This window comes from Pongo pygmaeus, chromosome 5, assembly GCF_028885625.2.
Source record: "Pongo pygmaeus isolate AG05252 chromosome 5, NHGRI_mPonPyg2-v2.0_pri, whole genome shotgun sequence".
Lineage (NCBI taxonomy): Eukaryota > Metazoa > Chordata > Mammalia > Primates > Hominidae > Pongo > Pongo pygmaeus.
This window is the reverse complement of record NC_072378.2, coordinates 43,980,145-44,002,051: the sequence shown is the minus strand read 5'-3', so window position 1 is coordinate 44,002,051 and position 21,907 is coordinate 43,980,145. Positions and strand designations below refer to the sequence as shown.

Genomic DNA, 21,907 nt, shown 5'->3' with positions numbered 1-21,907 from the left:
GGAGTTGTAGGGCGGCGACGTGTCATTTTGAGCGAATTCCCGGGCCTGGGGACTCTATATCCCGTGGTGCCCCGCGGCTGTTTCTGACGCGACCCGGAGGCCAGGGAGGTGGGAGGCGTGGCTTGTGCAGAGCCCCACCCCACTCTGCTCCGGCCGGCCGGACACGGCAGTGGCAGTGAGGGCGGCGGCGGCGGCGGTGGCGGCGGTGGCGGTGGTCGGGGGAGGGGAGGGGCCGGGCGGAGGGCTGGCAGCAGCGGCGGATGGACTCGCGGGTATCGGAGCTGTTCGGCGGCTGCTGCCGGCCCGGAGGGGGCCCGGCCGTGGGCGGAACCCTGAAGGCTAGGGGGGCCGGCAGCAGCAGCGGCTGCGGGGGCCCAAAGGGAAAGAAGAAGAACGGAAGGAACAGAGGGGGCAAAGCCAACAACCCCCCGTACCTGCCCCCCGAGGTGAGCACCTGAGAAGTGGTGGAGCGGGAAGAAGCCACTCTTTCCGGCCCAGGACTCTAGGGAGGCGGGACCCAGAGAATTAATCCCCCCTTCCGGTGTCGAGACCCCAGGGAGGAGGGGCAGGGGAGGAGAACACCTCTTTCAGGTCCCGGGACCCCAGAGAGGAAGGGCAGAGACTGGATTCTCAGGTGACAGGACCTCAGGGAGGAAGAGTGGAGAGGGAGGACTCCTCCTTCTGATCTAGATTACCCGAGGAGAGAAGTAGAGAAAGGGGATCCCAGGAAGAACACACCAACCAATTGCGTGTGCCGCCATAGGGGAAGAGAGACTGCATCCTGGGACGAGAGGCAGACAGAGTAACCACCACTTCTTCTAAACTTGTTCCACAGGGAGAAGGGGAGTACCTGGGAAAAGAGCAATATGTTCCACACAGGCACACACAGTACTCGGGAAAAGAGCAGTATGTTCACTACACACACACACACACACACACACACACACACAGCCTAAGCCAGAGCAGTATGTTCACTACACACACACACACACACACACACACACACACACACACACAGCCTAAGCCAGTGGTTATCAAACTTTGGCATGTATCGAATCACCCGGATTGCTGGCCCCCAACTCCCGGCCAATTTTATTTTTGTATTATTTATTTATTTATTTATTTTTGAGACGGAGCCTCTGTTGCCCAGGCTGGAGTGCTGTAGGGCTATCTCAGCTCACTGCAACCTCGGCCTCCCGGGTTCTCAAGCGATTCTCCTGCTGCAGCCTCCCGAGTAGCTGGGATTACAGGTGCCCGCCACCACGCCCAGATAATTTTTGTATTTTTAGTAGAGATGGGGTTTCACCATGTTGGCCAGGCTGGTCTCAAACTCCTGACCTCAGGTGATCCACCCGCCTTGGCCTCCCAAAGTGCTGGGATTGCAGGCGTGAGCCTCCGTGCCCAGTCTAGAATTTCTGATTCTTTCTTACTAGTGAGGATGGGCCTGAGAATTTGCATTTCTTACAAGTTCCCGTGTGATACTAATGTTGCTGGTCCCAGGACCTCACTTTGGGAACCACTGGTCTGGGCCCTAGACTATCATTCTTGTACCACATTTTTTGAAGCCACCCATCCCCAGAAAAATGATTAAAAGGTTTTTGGAAGGTTTTTATTGATGGGGAAAAAAAAAATCTCCTTAACACACCATGAGGTGGAGATTATGAGTGAAGACCTGTTAGGGCCTGGGAGCCAGAGAGCCTTGAAGGGATGGAATGATGACAGGAAGGGAAGAGGAAAAAATAAAATATCCAGAGAGGGGGGTAGAAAAATGCAGACTGGCCAAACAGGCAAATCCCACATCCCTTTGTACCTGGGAGGGGAAGGCTCAGGTAACAGGGTGCTTCTGTGCTGTCCTACCCACTGGAGCTGGAAGAGACGGGTGGATTCAGGATTTCACCTCCACTGAGGTTAGGGAGCAAGAGGTAAAGGCCATAGTGAGTCTGTCCGCTTCATTACATTTTCTGAGTTTTTCTGTTCCTCTCAGCCCCAGCTTTGGAGCTCTTCTCCTCTCTCACCTAGATCTTCTTGGTCATCAGGCTTGTAGTGACCATTGCTGAGCTCACCCTTTGGCTCTGATCCAGAACCTCTTGCAGCCTCTTACTCTAGATGACATCAGCTGAAAGGGGCAGGCAGGGAGGAAATGGTGTTTCCTAGACCAGTGACAAAGAAAGGTTTTAACAGCCTGGGCACAGAGGAGACATAGACTTCTGGGAAAAGCAGGTTTGAGGCCCTGGAGGTGGGGAGGAGGGGATGATCTTGCATCTAGGAAGAACGTGCTGCCAGTGATCAAAGAATGGATTGATTCAGTGTTCTGTTCCTGGCTTAAATGGGTGACTCCTTGTGTCCTTATAGGCCTTCCCCAGGCCATGCTGGGGCTGAATGGAGGATCTTGTCTGCCACTGACCTTTGACAGGCACTTGCCTAAGCAAGTGCCAATGGGGTTTCCTGCTTTCTCAAGTTAGCTACCTGGACCCAGTGGGAATTGAGGGGAAGTAGGGATTGGGTCTGGACAGTGTATGGTAACTGCTCACTGTTTCTTTTCAGGCTGAAGATGGAAACATTGAATATAAAGTGAGTCCTAGGCTGGGGAAAAGCAGGGGCTGGGGTAGGTTGTCCTTGCCAGTGTGGGATAATTTTTTTTCTTTCTTTCTTTTTTTGAGATGAAGTTTTGCTCTTGTTGCCTAGGCTGAAGTGCAGTAGCGTGATCTCAGATTCTCCTGCCTCAGCCTCCCAAGTAGCTGGGATTACAGGCATGCGCCACCACGCCCGGCTTATTTTGTATTTTTAGTAGAGATGAGGTTTCTCCATGTTGGTCAGGCTGGTCTCAAACTCCTGACCTCTGGTGATCCACCAGCATGGGATAAGTTCTCTGAGAGCCTTCCAACTTCATAGTCTATAGCAATTTAAGGATATGGTTCAGATTAAGGGCTCTGTACCTCGTTCTGTTGGAGGGGGTCAGGTATGAGTTTAAGTGGAAAGGGAAAGTCCTGGTCCTTGCAGCAGGACAGGTGGGGACCATGTACGTTTGGGAGGAGCACCTCTGATTTCACCTTATGATACCCCACTTGCCCTAAGTTGAAGCTGGTGAATCCATCCCAGTACCGCTTTGAGCACCTGGTGACACAAATGAAGTGGCGGCTCCAGGAGGGACGTGGTGAGGCCGTCTACCAGATTGGGGTAGAGGACAATGGGCTGCTGGTGGGGCTGGCTGAGGAGGAAATGCGAGCTTCGCTCAAGACCCTGCATCGGATGGCAGAGAAGTATGCTTCCCCTTCCCCACCAGTTCTCCTTTACCTGACTTGGGGGGACCCATGCATACCCAGTTACCTAGGGCCTGAGGGGCCAAGGTGGGACTTTCCTTCTCTTGACAAAGGGCTGAAGTGGGGAGGGTTAGTGTTTTGGTCCCCTCCTCACCGGACCTAGGCTGTTTTGCTCCTTAAATTAAGATACGTGTATTTGTTTTAAAGGGAACTGTGAATGAGGAATAGATTGGAGGGTGGTAGGAAGTGCACTAAGGTATTGGGAGCTCTGTGAGAGGTGCAGGAAGTCTGTAGGTCCAGAGCAAGCCTGGAATAGGAGAAGGACAGGTGAGATATGGCAGCTGTGGCCTTGCTGTGACAGGGTTGGGGCAGACATCACTGTTCTTCGAGAGCGAGAAGTGGATTATGATAGCGACATGCCCCGGAAGATCACCGAGGTGCTAGTACGAAAGGTCCCTGACAACCAACAGGTGAGCACACACCCATCCCTGTCTCTCATGTCCACACTGTGGAAGGGCCCTGTGGTGGCAGGCTGTCTCCTGGCCTGGGATCGTGGGGGCTTCCAGTTCATCACTTGCTCCCTAGGGAGCGTCACTGCCCTTGACCCAGTCTTCAGTGAGAGGATTGAGGGATTGGAGTCCTTATCTCTGGCAATTCATCCACAGTTCCTAGACCTCCGTGTGGCTGTCCTGGGGAATGTGGACTCAGGGAAGTCAACTCTGCTTGGAGTCCTGACCCAGGGAGAGCTGGACAATGGGCGGGGCCGGGCTCGGCTCAACCTTTTCCGTCACCTGCATGAGATTCAGTCTGGCCGAACCTCCAGCATCAGCTTCGAGATCCTGGGCTTTAACAGCAAGGGAGAGGTGCATGGGATCAATGGGACCCAATGGGGCCAGACTCTGAGGATGGGACGGTAGTAGTGAAGGACATAGGATGGGGGTAGAGTGTAGAGACTTTTTGAAATAGTATAGATGAATGCCCTGAGGGAACTGTGAACAAGCTCTGTCCCTCTTAGGAAATCAATGGGGGAATCAACTAAATTAAATAAAAAATGGGGTCAGGATTAAGAGGCAGGGTCACCCAGGGAATGGTTTAGGTCCTGGCAACTCTGAAGGGGTTGGAAGGGCTGGCAGGAGGCACTAAGAGCCCTGGGCCCTGGGCCAGGTGGTGAATTACAGCGACTCACGGACAGCAGAAGAGATCTGTGAGAGCAGCTCCAAGATGATCACCTTCATCGACCTGGCAGGCCACCATAAGTACCTACACACCACCATCTTTGGCCTAACATCATACTGCCCCGACTGCGCCCTGCTCCTCGTCAGTGCCAACACTGGGATTGGTACGAGGCATTAGGGCAGGGACAGGGCTGAAGGGGGGTGCTGACTCTCCTACCCTGGGCCTCAAATCTTGGAGACAGACCAATGCTCCTCTTCTTCCCTCTCCTCCCTTCTGCATTCTCACTCTTCTCTCCTGCTGCTTGCTGTCCTTCTGAGGCAGCTGGCACCACAAGGGAACATCTAGGGCTGGCCCTGGCCCTGAAAGTGCCCTTCTTCGTCGTGGTCAGCAAGATCGACCTGTGTGCCAAGACCACAGTGGAGAGGACAGTACGCCAGCTGGAGCGGGTCCTCAAGCAGCCTGGCTGCCATAAGGTCCCCATGCTGGTCACCTCTGAGGATGATGCCGTCACTGCTGCCCAGCAGTTTGCTCAGTCACCCAAGTAAGCCCACCTTACTCTAAAGCCCTGATCCACTAGGAAGGCTGCCACAGAGCCCAGGGCCCAGGAGCATGATATCCCACTCCTCCAGGGCCAGACCAATTCTGGCTTAGTTCTGTGGGTGTTTCAGCTTGGGATTGTGGAGGGGCATCTTGCTAAAGGGCTTGACCCTCCCCCCGAGCCAACCTGGAGCATTGCTGATGCCTGGGACCATGGGGATGAAGTGCTATACCAGGCGTTTGCTGTTTCCCTTGGGCTCTGGGATGGGCTTTTTGTGTGACATTGCTCAACTGGCTCACAAGAAGGCCCAGAGTTCCTGAGCCATTTGCAGACAGGAGAGAGGGGCCCCCAGCCAAGAACAAAGCTCACCTTTCCATGTATGGGGCTCTGGCCTCTGCCTCCTGTTTGGACTGTCTTCATCTGTCCATTCCATGCCTCCCTCTACAGTGTCACCCCCATCTTCACATTGTCCAGTGTGTCTGGAGAGAGTCTGGACCTCCTCAAAGTCTTTCTGAATATTCTGCCGCCACTCACCAACAGCAAAGAGCAGGAGGAGCTCATGCAGCAGCTGACGGAGTTCCAGGTAGTTGACTGACCAAACAGCTAATAGGCTGGGGAACAGGGAGGGGCTGCTTCAGACCAAACCCAGAGTCTGTTTACAGATTTTGGACCCACCAGCCCTACTTGGCAGGCCATTGATAGCGTTTTCTTTGGCTTCAGGTAGATGAAATCTACACAGTACCAGAGGTGGGGACTGTTGTTGGAGGAACACTTTCCAGGTGAATTGTCTTGCTTGCTACCCTCCCCTCTCAACCCTCAAAGACATCCTGGCCCAAAGGAGGAGACCCTGGAATTGAACGGAACCCATTTAAAGGACATGCTTATTTGCAGATTAGGCTTTCACTATCAGAAGAGCTGGAGAACGGTGGTAGTCTGTTGGCTTTGGAAGGAAGAAACAGTATTGCTGCCTATTGGGAATCTCCAGGCCCCTGAGAGAGAAGTGTGGGTCTTGGGCTCCAGGAAGAAAATTAGAGTGTATTCAACTGACTTCATCTCACATAGAGAAATGAGAGACGTCACTTAAGACTCTTCTTTTCTTTCTTTCTTTTTTTTTTTTTTTTTTTTTGAGACAGAGTCTCACTCTGTCGCCCCAGGCTGGAGTGCAGTGGCGCAATCTTGGCTCACTGCAACCTCCGCCTCCTGGGTTCCAGCAATTCTCCTGCCTCAGCCTCGAGTAGCTGGAATTACAGGTACCTGCCACCATGCCCGGCTAATTTTTGTTAGTAGAGACGGGGTCGTCACCACGTTGGCCAGGCTGGTCTTGAACTCCTGACCTCAAGTGATCCACCCGCCTCGGCCTCCCCAAGTACTAGGATTACAGGTGTGAGCCACCGCGCCTGGCCTAAGACTCTGCAAAGCAGAGAATGAAACCCAAGGGGATAACTTGCTCCTTCAGCGATTAGGTGTTCAGTGTTTTTAAACCAGCAAGTGCCTCTCTGACCACCATCACTGCTGGCCTTTTCTGAAATTAGTCTTCTGATTCTGAACTCTGGCAGTGAGCCCCGCTACATCCAAGTCAGAATTTAGGGTTCTTCTTCCCCACTTGAGGGACTCAACCCTAGAAGGGAAGGAATACTCTGGGTGATCCTAATAGAGAAGTAGGTATGGGGACCTTGGCTGATACTGTGCCACCTGCCCTCTGGGCTGCAGTGGGATTTGCCGTGAGGGGGACCAGCTGGTGGTGGGCCCCACGGATGATGGCTGCTTCCTGGAGCTGAGAGTATGCAGCATCCAGCGCAACCGCTCTGCCTGTCGTGTGCTGCGAGCTGGTCAGGCTGCTACATTGGCGCTTGGGGACTTTGACCGTGCACTGCTTCGAAAGGTGAGGTGGGTGCATGGGTTGGGGAGGGAACGCTAAGAGAAGTGCCTAGGAGACTGGCTACTGAATGAGCACCTATCTAAGGTGCTTCAGAGAAACTCAGAGGAAACACACTCTCTGACCCAAGAAGCTTCTGGTCTAGCTACATAGACTATAAAAACAGCTTAGCGTACTCATGAGGTACAGATAACTAAATATGAATCACCATGTTACACTGTTTTTAGTAAACACTATTTTTAGTGTTCAGGACCCTAAAAATGTGAAGCGTTAGATGGGCTAGAGGACGTAGGAGGTAGATAGAGACTCATTCCCTCTGAGAGTTTTGATTATTGTCTTTTGAGGTCTTTGTGTTTAGAGTTGTGTAGAGGAAGAGGAAATTCAGGAGCTATAAAGGGTGTGGGGTGGCTGGGGAGGGAGAGTCTGATGTTAGAGCTGCTCTTCCTGGGCCTGGGGTCTGTTCCTCCCCAGGGCATGGTGATGGTGAGCCCGGAGATGAATCCTACCATCTGCTCGGTGTTTGAGGCAGAGATAGTCTTACTGTTCCATGCCACCACCTTCCGACGAGGATTCCAGGTGACAGTACATGTGGGCAACGTACGTCAGACGGCAGTGGTGGAAAAGATCCATGCCAAGGTGAGAGGGACCTGGCCTTCCATTTCTCCAGAGGTCAGAAAAGAGGGAGGCCTGCCCCAGACTGGCAGAGAACTCCTTGATCCCACAATGGGAATAAAACCCCACTTAGGGTGGGTAGCGGCCTGATAGGCCTCTGGAGGGTGGGAGAGCTACAGCTGGCAGAGAATGGGACAGAAGGCACTGGTCAGGGGAGTGACCGCTTATCTGCTGCAGGACAAACTGCGGACAGGCGAGAAGGCAGTGGTACGTTTCCGCTTCCTGAAACACCCAGAGTACCTGAAGGTGGGCGCCAAACTGCTGTTCCGGGAGGGTGTCACCAAGGGCATCGGCCATGTCACTGATGTACAAGCCATTACAGCAGGAGAAGCCCAGGCCAACATGGGCTTCTGAATCCTTCAGGCAGGGACAGTTCTATTGCTGTCCCTACAATATATAAGGTGACTTCCGGCCCTGCTGCCCCGCCATTGGCGGCTCTGTGTGTTAATAGGCTAGGGAGAGAGGGGTGCTGTTTGCCACTTGCTCCCTGCCAACTTTCTGGAGAGGTGCCAAACTTGGTGTGGCCAGGAAAGGGCCATCCTGAGGGAGAAGACAGGATTCAGGGCAGTGCTCAGAAGCTGTGTGCTCACCTGGTTGGCTCATCAAACCTGGCAACCCTGTGGCCTGTCTGCTGGAGCTGACTGGATCCACTTATCAATTCCTCGGCCCCACTACTAAGACTGGGCATGTTTTGCTGGTGTGGTCTCTGCACTTCAGGAATTGTCACAACAGGGGGTAGCCCTCAAAAGCCCTCCTTTTTCTATACCTCTTCTCAAGGCCATGTAAGTTGCCCATCTCTACCTGGCTGTGGACAAAAGGTTATCTGCTCTTGGCCATCTGGTGGTGGTGGCGGCTCAGAGTCTGAAGAAATGGCACAGGGACAGTGAATGGTAGTGTTCCCACCCTGTGCAGAGGCCTTAGGCCTCTTCCGCAGCTTTATCTCCCTTTCCTTCACTCAAGGGCCATTTCCCCAGTCCCTATCTATCTCCCCCACCCCCTCCCGGCTTATAGGCCCCACAGGTGCTATTTGTTGTGCTGGCCCAGGCGTGGGGCTACCAAGCAAAGGCTTGGCATATACCAAAGGCCAGCTGCATGCCCATCAGTCTGGTCTTTTTCCTCTGCGGTCATGTTGGCTTTTATGCTGGATCAAATGTTTTACTTTCCCAGACTGGTGGCATCTGAGTTCCCCATCCTACCACTCTCACCCCACTTTCCTGCCCCACCTAAACCCTCTTGTTTTAGTAATTTGTAGTGACTGTTCCCTTCCCTCTGTTGCAGGGAACCAGGAGGAAAGGGAAAGATGTTGCCATATTTCCTACTCTTAAGGCATGGACTCTCCTTTCCCTTTGTTAGTGTCCTGGGTTCCCATGGACTCAGGGATTTGTTGGCTGAGGTTTCTCTGCGCATATATATATTTATACATATGTATATATATTTAAATACACGTATATATTGTACAGAATAAAAATGTTTTATTGAATACACTGTGCTTATGTGTTAGCTACAGGCTCAGCTTCCTTCCAGGGCTAGATACCTCTCCAGGATTAGAGACAAGTGAAACCCCAACATTGCTGAGCCCTGAATGTGGAAAGAGCCCAGCTGGTATCTTGTTCACCGTTGTTTTTCTCTCCTTCACGTAGATTCAGAGTTCCAGTATTGTAACCAAGTATTGTGGCCTATTTTCCGTAGTTCAAGTGAGCAGAGTACTGAGGCCTTTCACGTGAAATAGGTAGCTACCCTGTATTTGAAGAGTTGGCCACTTGCTAGTGGTCAGAATAGTAAGGAGCCCACTTCTGTGCCCTGGCAGAGATACAGTGCCAGCTACTTAAAGAAGAGTAGAATTTAGAGACAAAAGGTAATCTGGTCCTATACTTTTCAAGTTTACATAGCCTAAATTACTCTTGGAACAATGAGGGCCACTTGACCAAACCTTAGTCCCTGTTCCTGTTTCCATGTTCATACTACTTGATTTTGACATTTTATGGGTAAATAAGCGCCAAAGTCAACTGTAAATAGAAACTGCATTTTGAGGAGACACTGGAAAAGAAATGTGTGACCCAAAGTCCTATGCGGCATTCTGCCTCTAGAGTATTAAAGTGATAGCTTTCCTACCACTCAGGCTCAGTTTTATAAAATATAACTGGTTTAACTTGCTACTAACAAGCCTGTAGTAGAACAACTTCCTCCTGTATTAGGGGCTAAGCTGTTTACTTCCTCTCTATAGCTGCTGATAGAGATGAAAGCTTTGTCCACAGTTTACTTATCTTTTGCCTGTATTGTAAAGGAAATTTTGGAAAATCACATTTCAGTACTTAATAAGACATCTCCAGGAACTAGTGAGCCTCTCTGCAACATTAATGGAACATTTAGGGGGATAAAAAGTATATAAGGCAGACTCCCAAGGAGTTTATACATGTTTATGATCCCAATTATGGTAATCAGATCTAAAATTCTTCACTATATACATTCATCCAATGAATATCAGCGCCTATTAGGTGCAAAGCACTATGAAGAATCCTTGCCTTTAAGAAGCTACATATCTAGTTAGGGGGAAAAGGCCATGTATACAGTGAATGTAGTCTTTTTTTTTTTTTTTTTTTAAACAGGGTCTCAGACTGTCACCCAGGCTGGCGTGCAGTGGCACAATCATGGCTTATTGCAGCCCCGAACTCCCAGATTCAGGTGATCCTCCCACCTCAGCCTCCTGAGTAGGTAGGACTACAGGCATAAGCCACCATCTTTGTATTTTTTGTAAAGACTGTTTTGCCATGTGGCTTAGGCCGGTTTTGAACTCTAGGGCTCCAGTATTCCACCCACCTCAGCCTCCCAAAGTGTTAGGATTTAGACATCAGCCACCATGACTGGCTAAATATTGTCTTTTATTAGATATTCAAGTATCATAAAAGCAGAAAATATTTTTGAAGAAAAAAATTTCCCGGTAGATCTAGTGGTTTTCAAATCTTCCCCACCTCTTCAAACTAAATATAGAACCCCCCCTCTCAATTTATAAATAAGATAAAATGTAGAAGTTGGGGCCGGCCCGGTGGCTCACGCCTGTAATCCCAGCACTTTGGGAGGCCAAGGCAGGTGGATCACTTGAGATCAAGAGTTCAAGACCAGCCTGGCCAACACGGCGAAACCCCGTCTCTACTAAAAATACAAAAATTAGCCAGGCGTGATGGTGCATGCCTGTAATCCCAGCTACTCAGGAGGCTGATGCAGGAGAATCGCTTGAACCCAGGAGGCGGAGGTTGCAGTGAGCAGAGATTGTGCCATTGCATTCCAGCCTGGGTGACAAGAGGGAAACTCCATCACAAAAAAATGAAAAAGAAGTTTGGGTATATGTATGGGAGGGATGTGTACACCATTCTCTGGGCCCACTTCACCCAGTGCCACCTACTTCAGTTCATCTTCTTCAGTTGGGTTCCCTGTGTAATTCAAGTTTCCCCATAACAGAAAAGCCAAAAGAGCTGACTTTTCACACACAAGAATGGAGAATAAGAATACAGTACTATGGGCTGGGCGTGGTGGCTCATGCCTGTAATCCCAGCACTTTGGGAGGCCGAAGCAGGTGGATCACGAGGTCGAGATCGAGACCAGCCTGGCCAACATGGTGAAACCCTGTCTCTACTAAAAATACAAAAATTATCTGGGCATGGTGGTGCGCGCTTGTAGTCCCAGCTATTCGGGAAGCTGAGGCAGGAGAACTGCTTGAACCTGAGAGGCGGAGGTTGCAGTGAGCCGAGATTGCGCCACTGCACTCCAGCCTGGCTACACAGCGAGACTCCATCTCAAAAAAAAAAAAAAAAATACATTAGTATAAACATGGACAAGTGCAAAAAGCTACATAACAAATTTTAAACCCTAAGCTAAATATTTACACTCAGTGGGAAAGATGAACAAGCCAGTAACCCTAATGGCTGAAGCACTTACCTCTTAAATTTGTACTTAAGGGCTTAAGAAAATGTCCTCTACACACCTGGTCATTAGTATCTTTCAGATCAGCACTTCTGAAACCTTAAGATACACATTGGGATTTTTTTTATTTTAGAGACAGGGTTTCACTGTTAGCCAGGATGGTCTCGATCTCCTGACCTCGTGATTCGCCCGCCTCGGCCTCCCAAAGTGCTGGGATTACAGGCGTGAGCCACCGCGCCCGGCCGAGAGAAGTTTTTCTTAAAATCCCTTTTTTTTTCGGGGGCCAGGGTTGGTGGCTAACATCTGTAATCCCAGCAACTTTGGGAGGTCGAGGTGGGCGGATCATGAGGTCAAGCAATCGAGACCATCCTGGCCAACATGGTGAAACCTCATCTCTATTAAAAATACAAAAATTAGCTGAGCGTGGTAGTGTGCGCCTGTAGTCCCAGCTACTTGGGAGGCTGAGGCAGGAGACTCGCTTGAACCTGGGAGGTGGAGGTTGTGGTGAGCTGAGACCGCACCACTGCATTCTAGCCTGACGACAGATGGAGACTCCATCTCAAAAAAAAAAAAAACCCCCCCCTTTTTTTTTTAACTATGCAAGTCTCATTACATTTAAAATCCTTTTTTAAACTTGGTCCCTTTTCTGTGCCAACTTTGTTTGTTTTTGTTCTTGTTTTTGTTTGAGATGGTCTTGCTCCATTGTCCAGGCTGGAGTGCGGTGGCGCGATCTCAGCTCACTCCAACCTCTGCCTCCCAGGTTCAAGTGATTCTCCTGCCTCAGCCTCCTGAGTAGCTGGGATTACAGGCGTGCGCTACCACGCCTGGCTAATTTTTTTGTAATTTTAGTAGAGATGGGGTTTCACCATATTGGTCAGGCTGGTCTGAAACTCCTGACCTCGTGATCCGCCCGCCTTGGCCTCCCAAAGTGCTGGCATTACAGGCATGAGCCTATTTTTTATTTTTTGAGATGAAGTCTCGCTGTTGCCCAGGCTGGAGCGCAGTAGCATGATCTCAGCTCGGTGCAACCTCCACCTCCACGGTTAAAGCAATTCTTCTGCCTCAGCCTCTAAGTAGCTCGGATCACAGGTGCCCGGAACATGCCTGGCTAATTTTTCTATTTTTAGTAGAGACAGGGTTTTGCCATGTTGGCCAGGCTGGTCTCGAACTCCTGACCTCAGGTGATCTGTCTGCCTCGGCCTCCCAAAGTATTGGGATTACAGGCGTGAGCCATTGTACCCAGCCAAGTTACATAATTTGAATACATTGTTATTAATCTGCAATAATCTGTAAGGTATTATCTCCATTTTACAGATAAGAAAGTGAAGAAAATGACTTGTTCAAGGCCCTCATTGCAATAAGCAGAGCTAAGTTTGCAACCAGGTCTCTTAGACTCCAAGGCCCACACACTTTTTACTTTATGACATTGCCTCCCTAAATGCTAAAGATTAAAAACTCAGTGGTAGGATGAATTTTTACATCTCTGTCAGCAGTGGGATTAGAATCCATGCCTGTGAAGAGATGGAACTGTAACTCAGCACCTAAATGGATTATTTTTTGTATTAAAAATTTCATAATTCCCTTTCTCAGGGAAATCTGTAAAGATAAAATATTAAAGATAAAGATCTGTAAAGATAAAAAATATTAAATCCTACAGGCAAGCCTCAGGGCAGCACTAATGTGTTAATGGCTTAAAAAATGATTCCAATGTTTGCATGCCCTCAGGCCTGGGGCGTTTATTAGTGCAGGCCAAAGAGCTCTTGGGATTTCTTTTGCCTTGATGAGATATGGCAGAAACAACCTGGGGGTTTGAAGAGTGGGGCTGCAAAAAGGATTTCTGCAACTTCAGTGCAAAATGATAGTCCATGTGTTCTGGCATATCCCATACCGGTACCAGGGAGCCACACTTCTCACAGGGCACTTGGTCCTCAGCAGCTAGAAGACTTGGAGTTGGGGTTGCTTTCTGAGTCACCTCCAGCGCAGATTTGGAAGCTGAAGAGGCATGCATGCTTTGGCTGTTGTGGGCCAAATCCATCTCTGCAGGAGTTGCTTTAGAAGATTCTTCTAGCTTCAACACCCCTTCACAAACAGGGACACACCCTGGATACTCTGTTGGTAAAGAGTTCGGTAATGCCTTACAGTTGGACCATGGGTTTTGTGGGGGGAAAGAAACTGAAGAATTATTAAGCTGTTTCTGCTTTAGAAGCAGACTTTTCTGCTTAAAGAAGGGCTCAGTTCCTGTGTGACTGGTTTGAAAAGGTAATGAGGGCTTGGATGGTGAATTGCTCATGGGAGCCTGAGTGGGAGCAGTAAGAGATGAAAGTGAAGCTTCTTTAACTTTCTGCCTTTCTGCAGCTTTTTGGAAGAATGATTCCAGAGACGTGGTTGCTTTCTTAGTGGCTGTCACCGCTGGGCCACTTCCCTGGGTCTTAGCTTCTAAGCTGGTAACTGGCACCTTTGGCAGAGAACTTGGGTCACTGCTCAAGAAGCTGGTGATGTCTGTACAAGATGAAGGGGCAGAGGCAGAAAATTTTGTAGCACAGAGGAAAAGCATTGTGAGAGGAGGAGACCTATACAGAAAGTAAAGAAATAAGATTAGCAATTTAGAAGATTAAAATAGTGACCTATTGCTAATTCCATGAATTGTATCTGTTTTATTTCACCATAGGACAGATTTAATCCATAGATGACTAGGATTCTGGTTCTGCCACAGAAATTATTCTTTACTGCAGTGGTTCTCAAATGTTAATGTGTATCAGAGATTAACAGACCTGGGATGACAGAGAATTTAATTTCCTAGATGATGCTGATGTTATGTCTTGAGAACCACTAATTTAGTAACCACTCACCTCCCGACAGCTAGAGATTATTGTTTTTTATAAGGTACCGCTGGAAAGCTGCTGTAATTCAGGGTTGGGGCAAGAAATTTTATTCAGGACAACAAAATGCTTTAGAATATTTAGACTAGAAAGACTTGAAAAAATCCTCTTAGCCATTATCCCGTTTTTAAACAGGGCACTACCTAACCCTGACTGACTTACCACTCTGGAATTTCTAGAGAATGAAATTCCACAACTGCTTTTCGTTACTAGTCCCAATTTCAGAAATATTTTAAGAAATTCTTGTGATAGCCGGGAGCGGTGGCTCACGCCTGTAATCCTAGCACTTTGGGAGGACAAGGCGGGTGGGTCATGAGGTCAGGAGTATGAGACCAGCCTGACCAACATGGTGAAACCCCATCTCTACTAAAATACAAAAATTAGCTGGGTGTGGTGGCACACGCCTGTAACCCAGCTACTTGGGAGGCTAAGGCAGAAGAGTTGCTTGAACCTGGGAGGCAGAGGTTGCAGTGAGCGGAGATCGTGCCACTGCACTCCAGCCTGGGTGACAGAGCCAGACTCCCTCTCACAAAAAAAAAAAAAAAAAAAAAAAAAAAACCAGAAATTTTTGTCATAAAGTTCCTCATTGTGTCTAATCACTCAAATTTTCCCATGAGCTGAATTTCAGAAGATAAAATATGCTTTTATGTACAGATTAGTCCTTCAATGAGGTAAAGGGTAAATGTCATTTTAAAGTTATTATTAAAGTATCGGCCGGGCGCAGTGGCTCACGCCTGTAATCCCAGCACTTTGGGAGGCCGAGGTGGGTGAAACACCTGAGGTCAGGAATTTGAGACCAGCCTGGCCAACATGGAGAAACCCTGTCTCTACTAAAAGTACAAAACTTAGCCGGGCGTGGTGGCGGGCACCTGTAATCCTAGCTGCTCAGGAGGCTGAAGCAGGAGAATCGCTTGAACCCGGGAGGCAGGGGTTGCAGTGAGCCAAGATTGCGCCACTACAGCCTGGGTGACAAGAGTGAGATTCCGTCTCAAAAAAAAAAAAAAAAAGGTATCCCAATATCCTCAGGTTTCATGCTTTGGGACAGTCTTATAATCAGATAAGTTTGATGCGTCCCTGCATCACAGAGTTTCACACGGTTGGTGAGTAGTATTTGTTATAGTTTGTCAATTTATAACTTTTCAAATAAGGTTTCATGTGTACATTAGTACCACGGTTGTTATTTGGTTTTGTAAAACTTCAACATTTGAAAATAAATATATCAGGAAGTATTAAGTAAATTATTCTCAGAACAAAGACTTTATTTATTTATTTATTTATTGTTGTTGTTTTTGTTGTTGGAGACGGAATTTCGCTCTTGTTTCCCAGGCTGGAGTGCAGTGGCGCGATCTCGGCTCACTGCAACCTTCACCTCCTAGGTTCAAGCAATTCTCCTGCCTCAGCCTCCCAAGTAGCTGGGATTACAGGCACCCGCCACCATGCCTGGCTAATTTTTGTATTTTTAGTAGAGACAGGGTTTCACCATGTTGGCTGGGCTGGTCTTGAACTCCTGACCTCAGGTGATCTGCCTGCCTCGGCCTCCGAAAGTGCTGGGATTACAGCCGTGAGCCACCGCGCCCGGCCCTATGAACAAAGACTAAGAGACTCCACCATATAGGTCTGCACATATAATTGTACTGCCAATATACTTAGATAAGTAATAAGTGATTAACTAAACTTTGATTTTATTTTGTATAATCTTCAATATACATCTGTAAGTGAGCAACCGACTTACCTTTCTCTCATAATTATATTTCTATTGTGAATTTGGAATACTTTAAAAAAATGTAAGGGCTTTATTAAATATGTAATTAAAGGATTCCAATCCTGAAAATCATTAATATCTGGACAGAAAATGAAGATGCTCCAAAAAGAGGCTTATATTTCATGACCAACAGAAGTGAAGTTTACTAATGAATATGACATTTGGTATAATAGCAGTGGAGCTTGTAACTGAGTTGGGGTGTCAGATAGAGAATATCAGTGAACACAGGTCACCTTTATAATCAAGAAAGATGCTTTTAAGATAGAACAATCAAGTAGTTTGAAGTTCCCAAATGTATCCTTAAAATTGGAGCTCTGTTCTCCAAGTGCAACTGGTCATTTCCCTGACCAAGCCAATACAGGGTAAGGGTCTAACCTTCTCCTGGGAACTGGAATGTATCAGCTATCGGCAAAAGATCTGTGCTGAGCTGTCTTGTTTCTGAGGTTGGTACTGTATTTTCTCCCAGAGTAACAGGTACTGGTAGTCTGAGTCAGAGTCTATCCCAGATGGAAGAGCTCAGATTCCTAATACTTGTAGAGCTAAGACAGAGATTCCTACGACTTGTAGAACTGAGACAGACCTCAGGTGACTCACCCACCTCGGCCTCCCAAAGTGCTGGGATTACAGGCGTGAGCCACTGCGCCCGGCCGATACTTTAATAATAACTTTAAAATGACATTTACCCTTTACCTCATTGAAGGACTAATCTGTACATAAAAGCATATTTTATCTTCTGAAATTCAGCTCATGTGAAAATTTGAGTGATTAGACACAATGAGGAACTTTATGACAAAAATTATGTCTTGTAGAGCTAAGACAGAGCTCAGAATCATCATCTATTCTGAGAAGATGAGCTAGAAAAGAACTCACCATTCTGTCTGGATTCCAGAAGTATTACAGTTCTTGATGACAGTAAATGCATCATGGCTCATCTTGTGAGCATCATAGCGGGTAAGGGCACAGCAGCGGCGCAGGCTGCTGAGGCGTTTGTCTCCTTGTACACGAATGCTCACAACCAGCTGGGTGGCTACCCTGTCATTCTGTGGGTGGGAAAGGATGGAGACCAGAAATAAAGTTATGAGAAGCATCTGAATTCTAGGTACTGAACTGCAGGAGAGGAAATTACAAAGAACCAGGGTGACAATGGTTTGGAAATAGTAGTTTAAAAGTCAAGAATAAAGGTAAACTGAGTTCTGCAAAGAGTAAAGATAAAATATGAAAAAGAGAAAGAGGCCAGGCATGGTGGCTCACGCCTGTAATCCCAGCACCTTGGGAGGCTGAGGCAGGTGGAGCACCTGAAGTCAGGAGTTCGAGACTAGCCTGGCAAACATGGCGAAATCCCATCTCTACTGAAAAATACAAAAAACTAGCCAGTCATGGTGGCAGGCACCTGTAATCCCAGCTACTCAGGAGGCTGAGACAGGAGAATTGCTTGAACCTGGGAGGCAGAGGTTGCAGTGAGCCAAGATGGTGCCACTGCACTCCAGCCTGGACGACAGAGCAAGACTCTGTCTCAAAAAAAAAAAAAAAAAGAATCTATATGCAACAGAATGCATTTTCTGAATAGAAATCTGATTACATGGTTCCACAAAAAAGTGTTAATGCTATTTCTGCGTGTACAAAGTAACTGAAGAAGACATAATTTGGATTATGGAACATCGGAGTATCCTAGGATGTTTTGACAGATGATGGGAACAGGACAGAACAAATGAGAATGGGACTCCCCTAAATGTTTTTCATGGTGTATAAGCAGGACAATTATAACAAATATCTACAATACTAGATACTATTTTGTGACTGAAGGAAGGTTTCAGGTAAGTAATTGTCTGAAAGCAAAGTGGAACTAGCCTTCAAGTTATATCTTTTTTTCTGCCCTGGGGCTCTTATGGTAAACAAACATTCGCCACCAATTCCAGAAGTTTCTACCAACACCTTTTTACAGCTTATCTAGAGAAGATACCATGTAGTGAGCCTGCCTTGAGAAAGCAAGATCATGACTCACTTTTCAGTGAAGTCTGAAGTATTTGAATACTGTAATCTCAGCAAACTGAGACATAATGGTCAAGAGGCAGAAATGTAAAAAGGTGAAAATTCTACATAAGGGACCCCTATCAAAAGATGCTAGTGAGAAGAAGTACCCCTAAGGCAAACAAGCTAAGAGCAGGAACTACTTTTTGGATAAAAAATACATTTGTACGGATTTATATAACTTGAGGGAATACAAATTGGCAATTACCAAGGAGTCCTTGTTGACTAAAATTATTCAACTATAACTGCATGCCTAGACAGTGCCTAGAGATGCAGGAGAGAACAAAATAAAGTCCAGGTCCTCATGGATCCTATGTTGTAGTAGGAACTATAGATAATAAAAAATAGACATGTAACAGAAATGACCACAGAGATGAGTGCTATGAAGAAAAGCAGAATAAGGCAGAGAGTGATGGAGGCTGCTGCTGTGATAGGGTAACTAGGGAGGACCTCCTGGAGAAGGTAAAACATGCACAGAGATTTGAATAAATCAAGGAAGCAAATATTAAGAATATATGAACAAAGAGTCTCCAGGGCAAAGAAACGGGAAGTGCTAAAGTAAGAGCTTACTTAGTGTGTTAGATAAAGGGAAGGAGGCCAATGAAGTGGAGACTAGAATAAGTGAGGGGAAGATAAGAGATGGGGTCAGAGAAGTAGCAAGAAATTAGATTATATTTGGCTTTATAGAATTACTTTAAAAAAATTCCTTAATATGCCTTAAGTGTGAAGGGAAACCACTGGAATGTTTTAAACAGTGAAGTGATAGGATCTGCTATGTCCTGAATTATTTTTGGCATAAAGTCCTTTGAAGCTTAAAGATAGATTTTCAGGGATCCCCACTGGATACAAAGTGGGAAGAAAAGGCTAGGCACAGTGGCTCATGCCTGTACTCCCAGCACTGTGGGAGGCTAAGGCAGGAGGATTACTTGAGCCCAGGAGGTTGAGGCTACAAGGCTGCAGTGAGCTAAGGTTGTGTTACTGTGTTCCAGCATGGATGACAGCCAAGACCCTGTCTCTTAGGAAAAAAAAGTGGAAAGAAAGGCCCCAGGGACTTATAGAGAGATGAGAAACCAGTGCCACCTAGTGGGCAAAAGCTGAAAAGGGCGATAACGCAACTGGATCAAATCCCTCTTTATGATGCCTACCAAAGGAACAAACATTTACCACCTATTCCAGCTAAAAAGGAGCAAACAAGCAGTTTTGGACTATCTTGACATGTACAGTTGACTTGTAGAACTCCAAGACATTTCAAAAGAAGAGGATGCATCAAACAATACCGTTAGGAAAGTGAGAAGAAAACCCGTAGAATGGGAGAAAATATTTGCAAATCACGTATCTGACAAGGGACATGTTAAAACTCAATAATAAAGAGACAACCCAATTTAAAAAAGGGAAGAGGATTTTTGTTTTTTCTTTTTATTTTTGAGATGGAGCTCTGCTCTTGTCGCCCATGCTGGAGTGCAATGGTGCAATCTCGGCTCACTGCAACGTCCACCTCCAGGTTCAAGCGATTCTCTTGCCTCAGCCTCCTGCATAGTTGGGATTACAGGTGCCCGCCACCACGCCCAGCTAATTTTTGTATTTTTAGTAGAGACAGGGTTTCACCATGTTGGCCAGGCTAGCCTCGAACTCCTGACCTCAGGTGATCCGCCCACCTCAGCCTCCAAAAATTTGAGCCACCATGCCCAGCCCAGGAAGAGGATTTCAACAAACATTTCCCCAAAGATATGCAAATGTCCAACAAGCACATGAAAAGATTATCAGAGAATGTAAGTCAAACCATAATGAGATACCATTTCACACCCACTAGAACGGCTAAAATTTAAAAAGTCAGTAACAAGGATGTGGAAAAATTGGAACCCTCTTACATTGATGGTAGGGATGTGAAATGGTGTAGCCACTGTGGAAAACAGTCTGGCGATTCCTCAAAATGCTAAACTTAGAGTTACCATATGACCCAGAAATTATACTCCAAGGTATATGCTGAAAAGAAAACAGGTGTCTACATAAAAACTTGTAGATGAATGTTCATATCAACATTATTCATAATAGCCAAAAGTGGAAATATACTCAAATGTCTATTCACTAATAAGTAGATAAGCAAAATATGGTATATATTAATACAATAGAATATTATTTGGCCATAAAAAGGTGTCAGTCCTGGCCAGGTGCAGTGGCTCACGCCTGTAATCCCAGCACTTTGGGATGCCGAGGCAGGAGGATCACAAGGTCATGACATCGAGACCACCCTGGCCAACATGGTGAAACCCTATCTCTACTAAAAATACAAAAATTAGCTGGGCATGGTGGTGCGTGCCTATAGTCCCAGCTACTCGGGAGGCTAAGACAGCAGAATCACTTGAACTCGAGAGGCGGAGGTTGCAGTGAGCCGAGACTGCACTACTGCACTCCACCCTGGTGACAGAGCGAGACTCTGTCTCAAAAAAAAAATGACTAAGTACTGATACATGCTACAATACGGCTGAACCTTGAAAACATGTTAAGTGAAAGACTTCAAGCCAGTCACAAAAGACCACATATTTTCACAAAAGACCACATTTATATGAAATGTCCAGAACAGTAAGCAGTATAGTGGTTGCCTAGGGCTGGAGGATAGCTGGGAGAGAAATGGGGAGTGACTGGTAATGGGCACAGCATTTCTTTTGGGGTGATAAAAATGCTCTAAAATGATTGTAGAATAGTTGTAGAACTCTGCAATATACTAAAACCACTGAATTATTTTAAATGGGTGAATTTTATGGTGTGTAAAGTATACGTCAATAAAGCTATTTAAAAAGGAGAGAAACTGCTGGGTGTGGTGGCTCATGCCTGTAATCCCAACACTTTGGGATGCCAAGATGGGCAGATCGCCTGAGGTCAGGAGTTCGAGATCAGCCCAGCCAACATGGTGAAACCCCATCTCTACTAAAAATAAAAAAATTAGCTGAGTGTGGTGGTGGGCACCTGTAATCCCAGTTACTCGGGAGACTGAGACAGGAGAATCGCTTGAACTTGGGAGGCAGAGGTTGCAGTGAGCCAAAGTTGTTCCACTGCACTCCAGCCTGGGCAATAGAGCGAAACTCAGTCTCAAGAAAAAAAGGAGAGAAACTAATCGTCAGATGTCTTTAACATTAGAAAGAAAAATGTACAATGCTCAGAATTTCTTTTTTAAGTCAAATATACAGAGATAGAGAATAAAACAGTGGTTACCTGGGACGGGAGAGGGGAGGAGGAAATGGGGAGATGTAAGTAAAAGGATATAAAGTAGCAGACGAGGGTGAACAAGTCTATTGAGCTAATGTACAAGTGAGGACTATAGTTAATAAAATTCTATTAGAGATTTTAAGTAGATTTTAACTACTTTTTTTTTTTACAAAAAAGTATGTGAAATGATAGATATGTTAATTTGCTACACTATAGTAACCATTTTACTATATGTTTCCCATAGCATCATGTTGTAAACATCAAATATACACAATAAAATGTGCTTAAAACTGCCACTACTGGCTGGGCGTGGTGGCTTATGTCTGTAATCCCAACACTTTGGGAGGCTGAGGTGGGCGGATCACCTGAGGTGAGGCATTCAAGACCAGCCTGGCCAATATGGTAGAACCCTGTCTCTACTGAAAATACAAAAAAAAAAATTAGCCGCATGTAGTGGTGTGTGCCTGTAATCCTAGCTACTTGGGAGGGTCAGGCAGGAGAATCACTTGAACCTGGAGGCGAAGGTTGCAGTGAGCCAAGATCATGCCACTGCACTCCAGCCTGGGCAACAAGAGGGAAAACTCTATGTCTCAA

General features: G+C 46.9%; 2 protein-coding genes across 6 annotated transcripts in view; one reads left to right on the top strand and one right to left on the bottom strand.

Moving 5' to 3' along the window:
• Positions 1 to 140: 140 nt before the first annotated feature.
• Positions 141 to 9,002, top strand: GTPBP2 (GTP binding protein 2). Of its 2 annotated transcripts, none has more exons than XM_054493256.2 (12): positions 141 to 446; positions 2,545 to 2,571; positions 3,076 to 3,260; positions 3,622 to 3,730; positions 3,926 to 4,123; positions 4,425 to 4,599; positions 4,758 to 4,977; positions 5,422 to 5,557; positions 5,695 to 5,753; positions 6,685 to 6,856; positions 7,322 to 7,486; positions 7,700 to 9,002. In XM_054493256.2, the coding sequence occupies exons 1-12, from the start codon at positions 261 to 263 to the stop codon at positions 7,874 to 7,876; spliced, it is 1,809 nt and encodes a 602-aa protein (XP_054349231.1). In that variant the 5' UTR covers positions 141 to 260; the 3' UTR covers positions 7,877 to 9,002. The 2 variants fall into 2 exon arrangements, with proteins under 2 accessions (XP_054349231.1, XP_063523116.1); XM_063667046.1 differs by lacking the exon at positions 141 to 446 and adding an exon at positions 2,197 to 2,220.
• Positions 8,973 to 21,907, bottom strand: part of POLH (DNA polymerase eta) — a 41,917-nt gene continuing 28,982 nt past the window's right edge. For 3 of the 4 annotated variants that reach the window (XM_054493253.2, XM_054493254.2, XM_063667045.1), the window contains 2 exons: positions 16,952 to 17,121; positions 8,973 to 14,010 (listed from right to left, as the gene is read on the bottom strand). In XM_054493253.2, the coding sequence (XP_054349228.2) occupies positions 13,116 to 14,010; positions 16,952 to 17,121 (1,065 nt within the window). In that variant the 3' untranslated portion in view covers positions 8,973 to 13,115. Of the gene's footprint in view, positions 14,011 to 15,554; positions 15,914 to 16,951; positions 17,122 to 21,907 lie in introns of those variants that run through there. The other variant, XM_063667044.1, reaches the window with a different exon arrangement.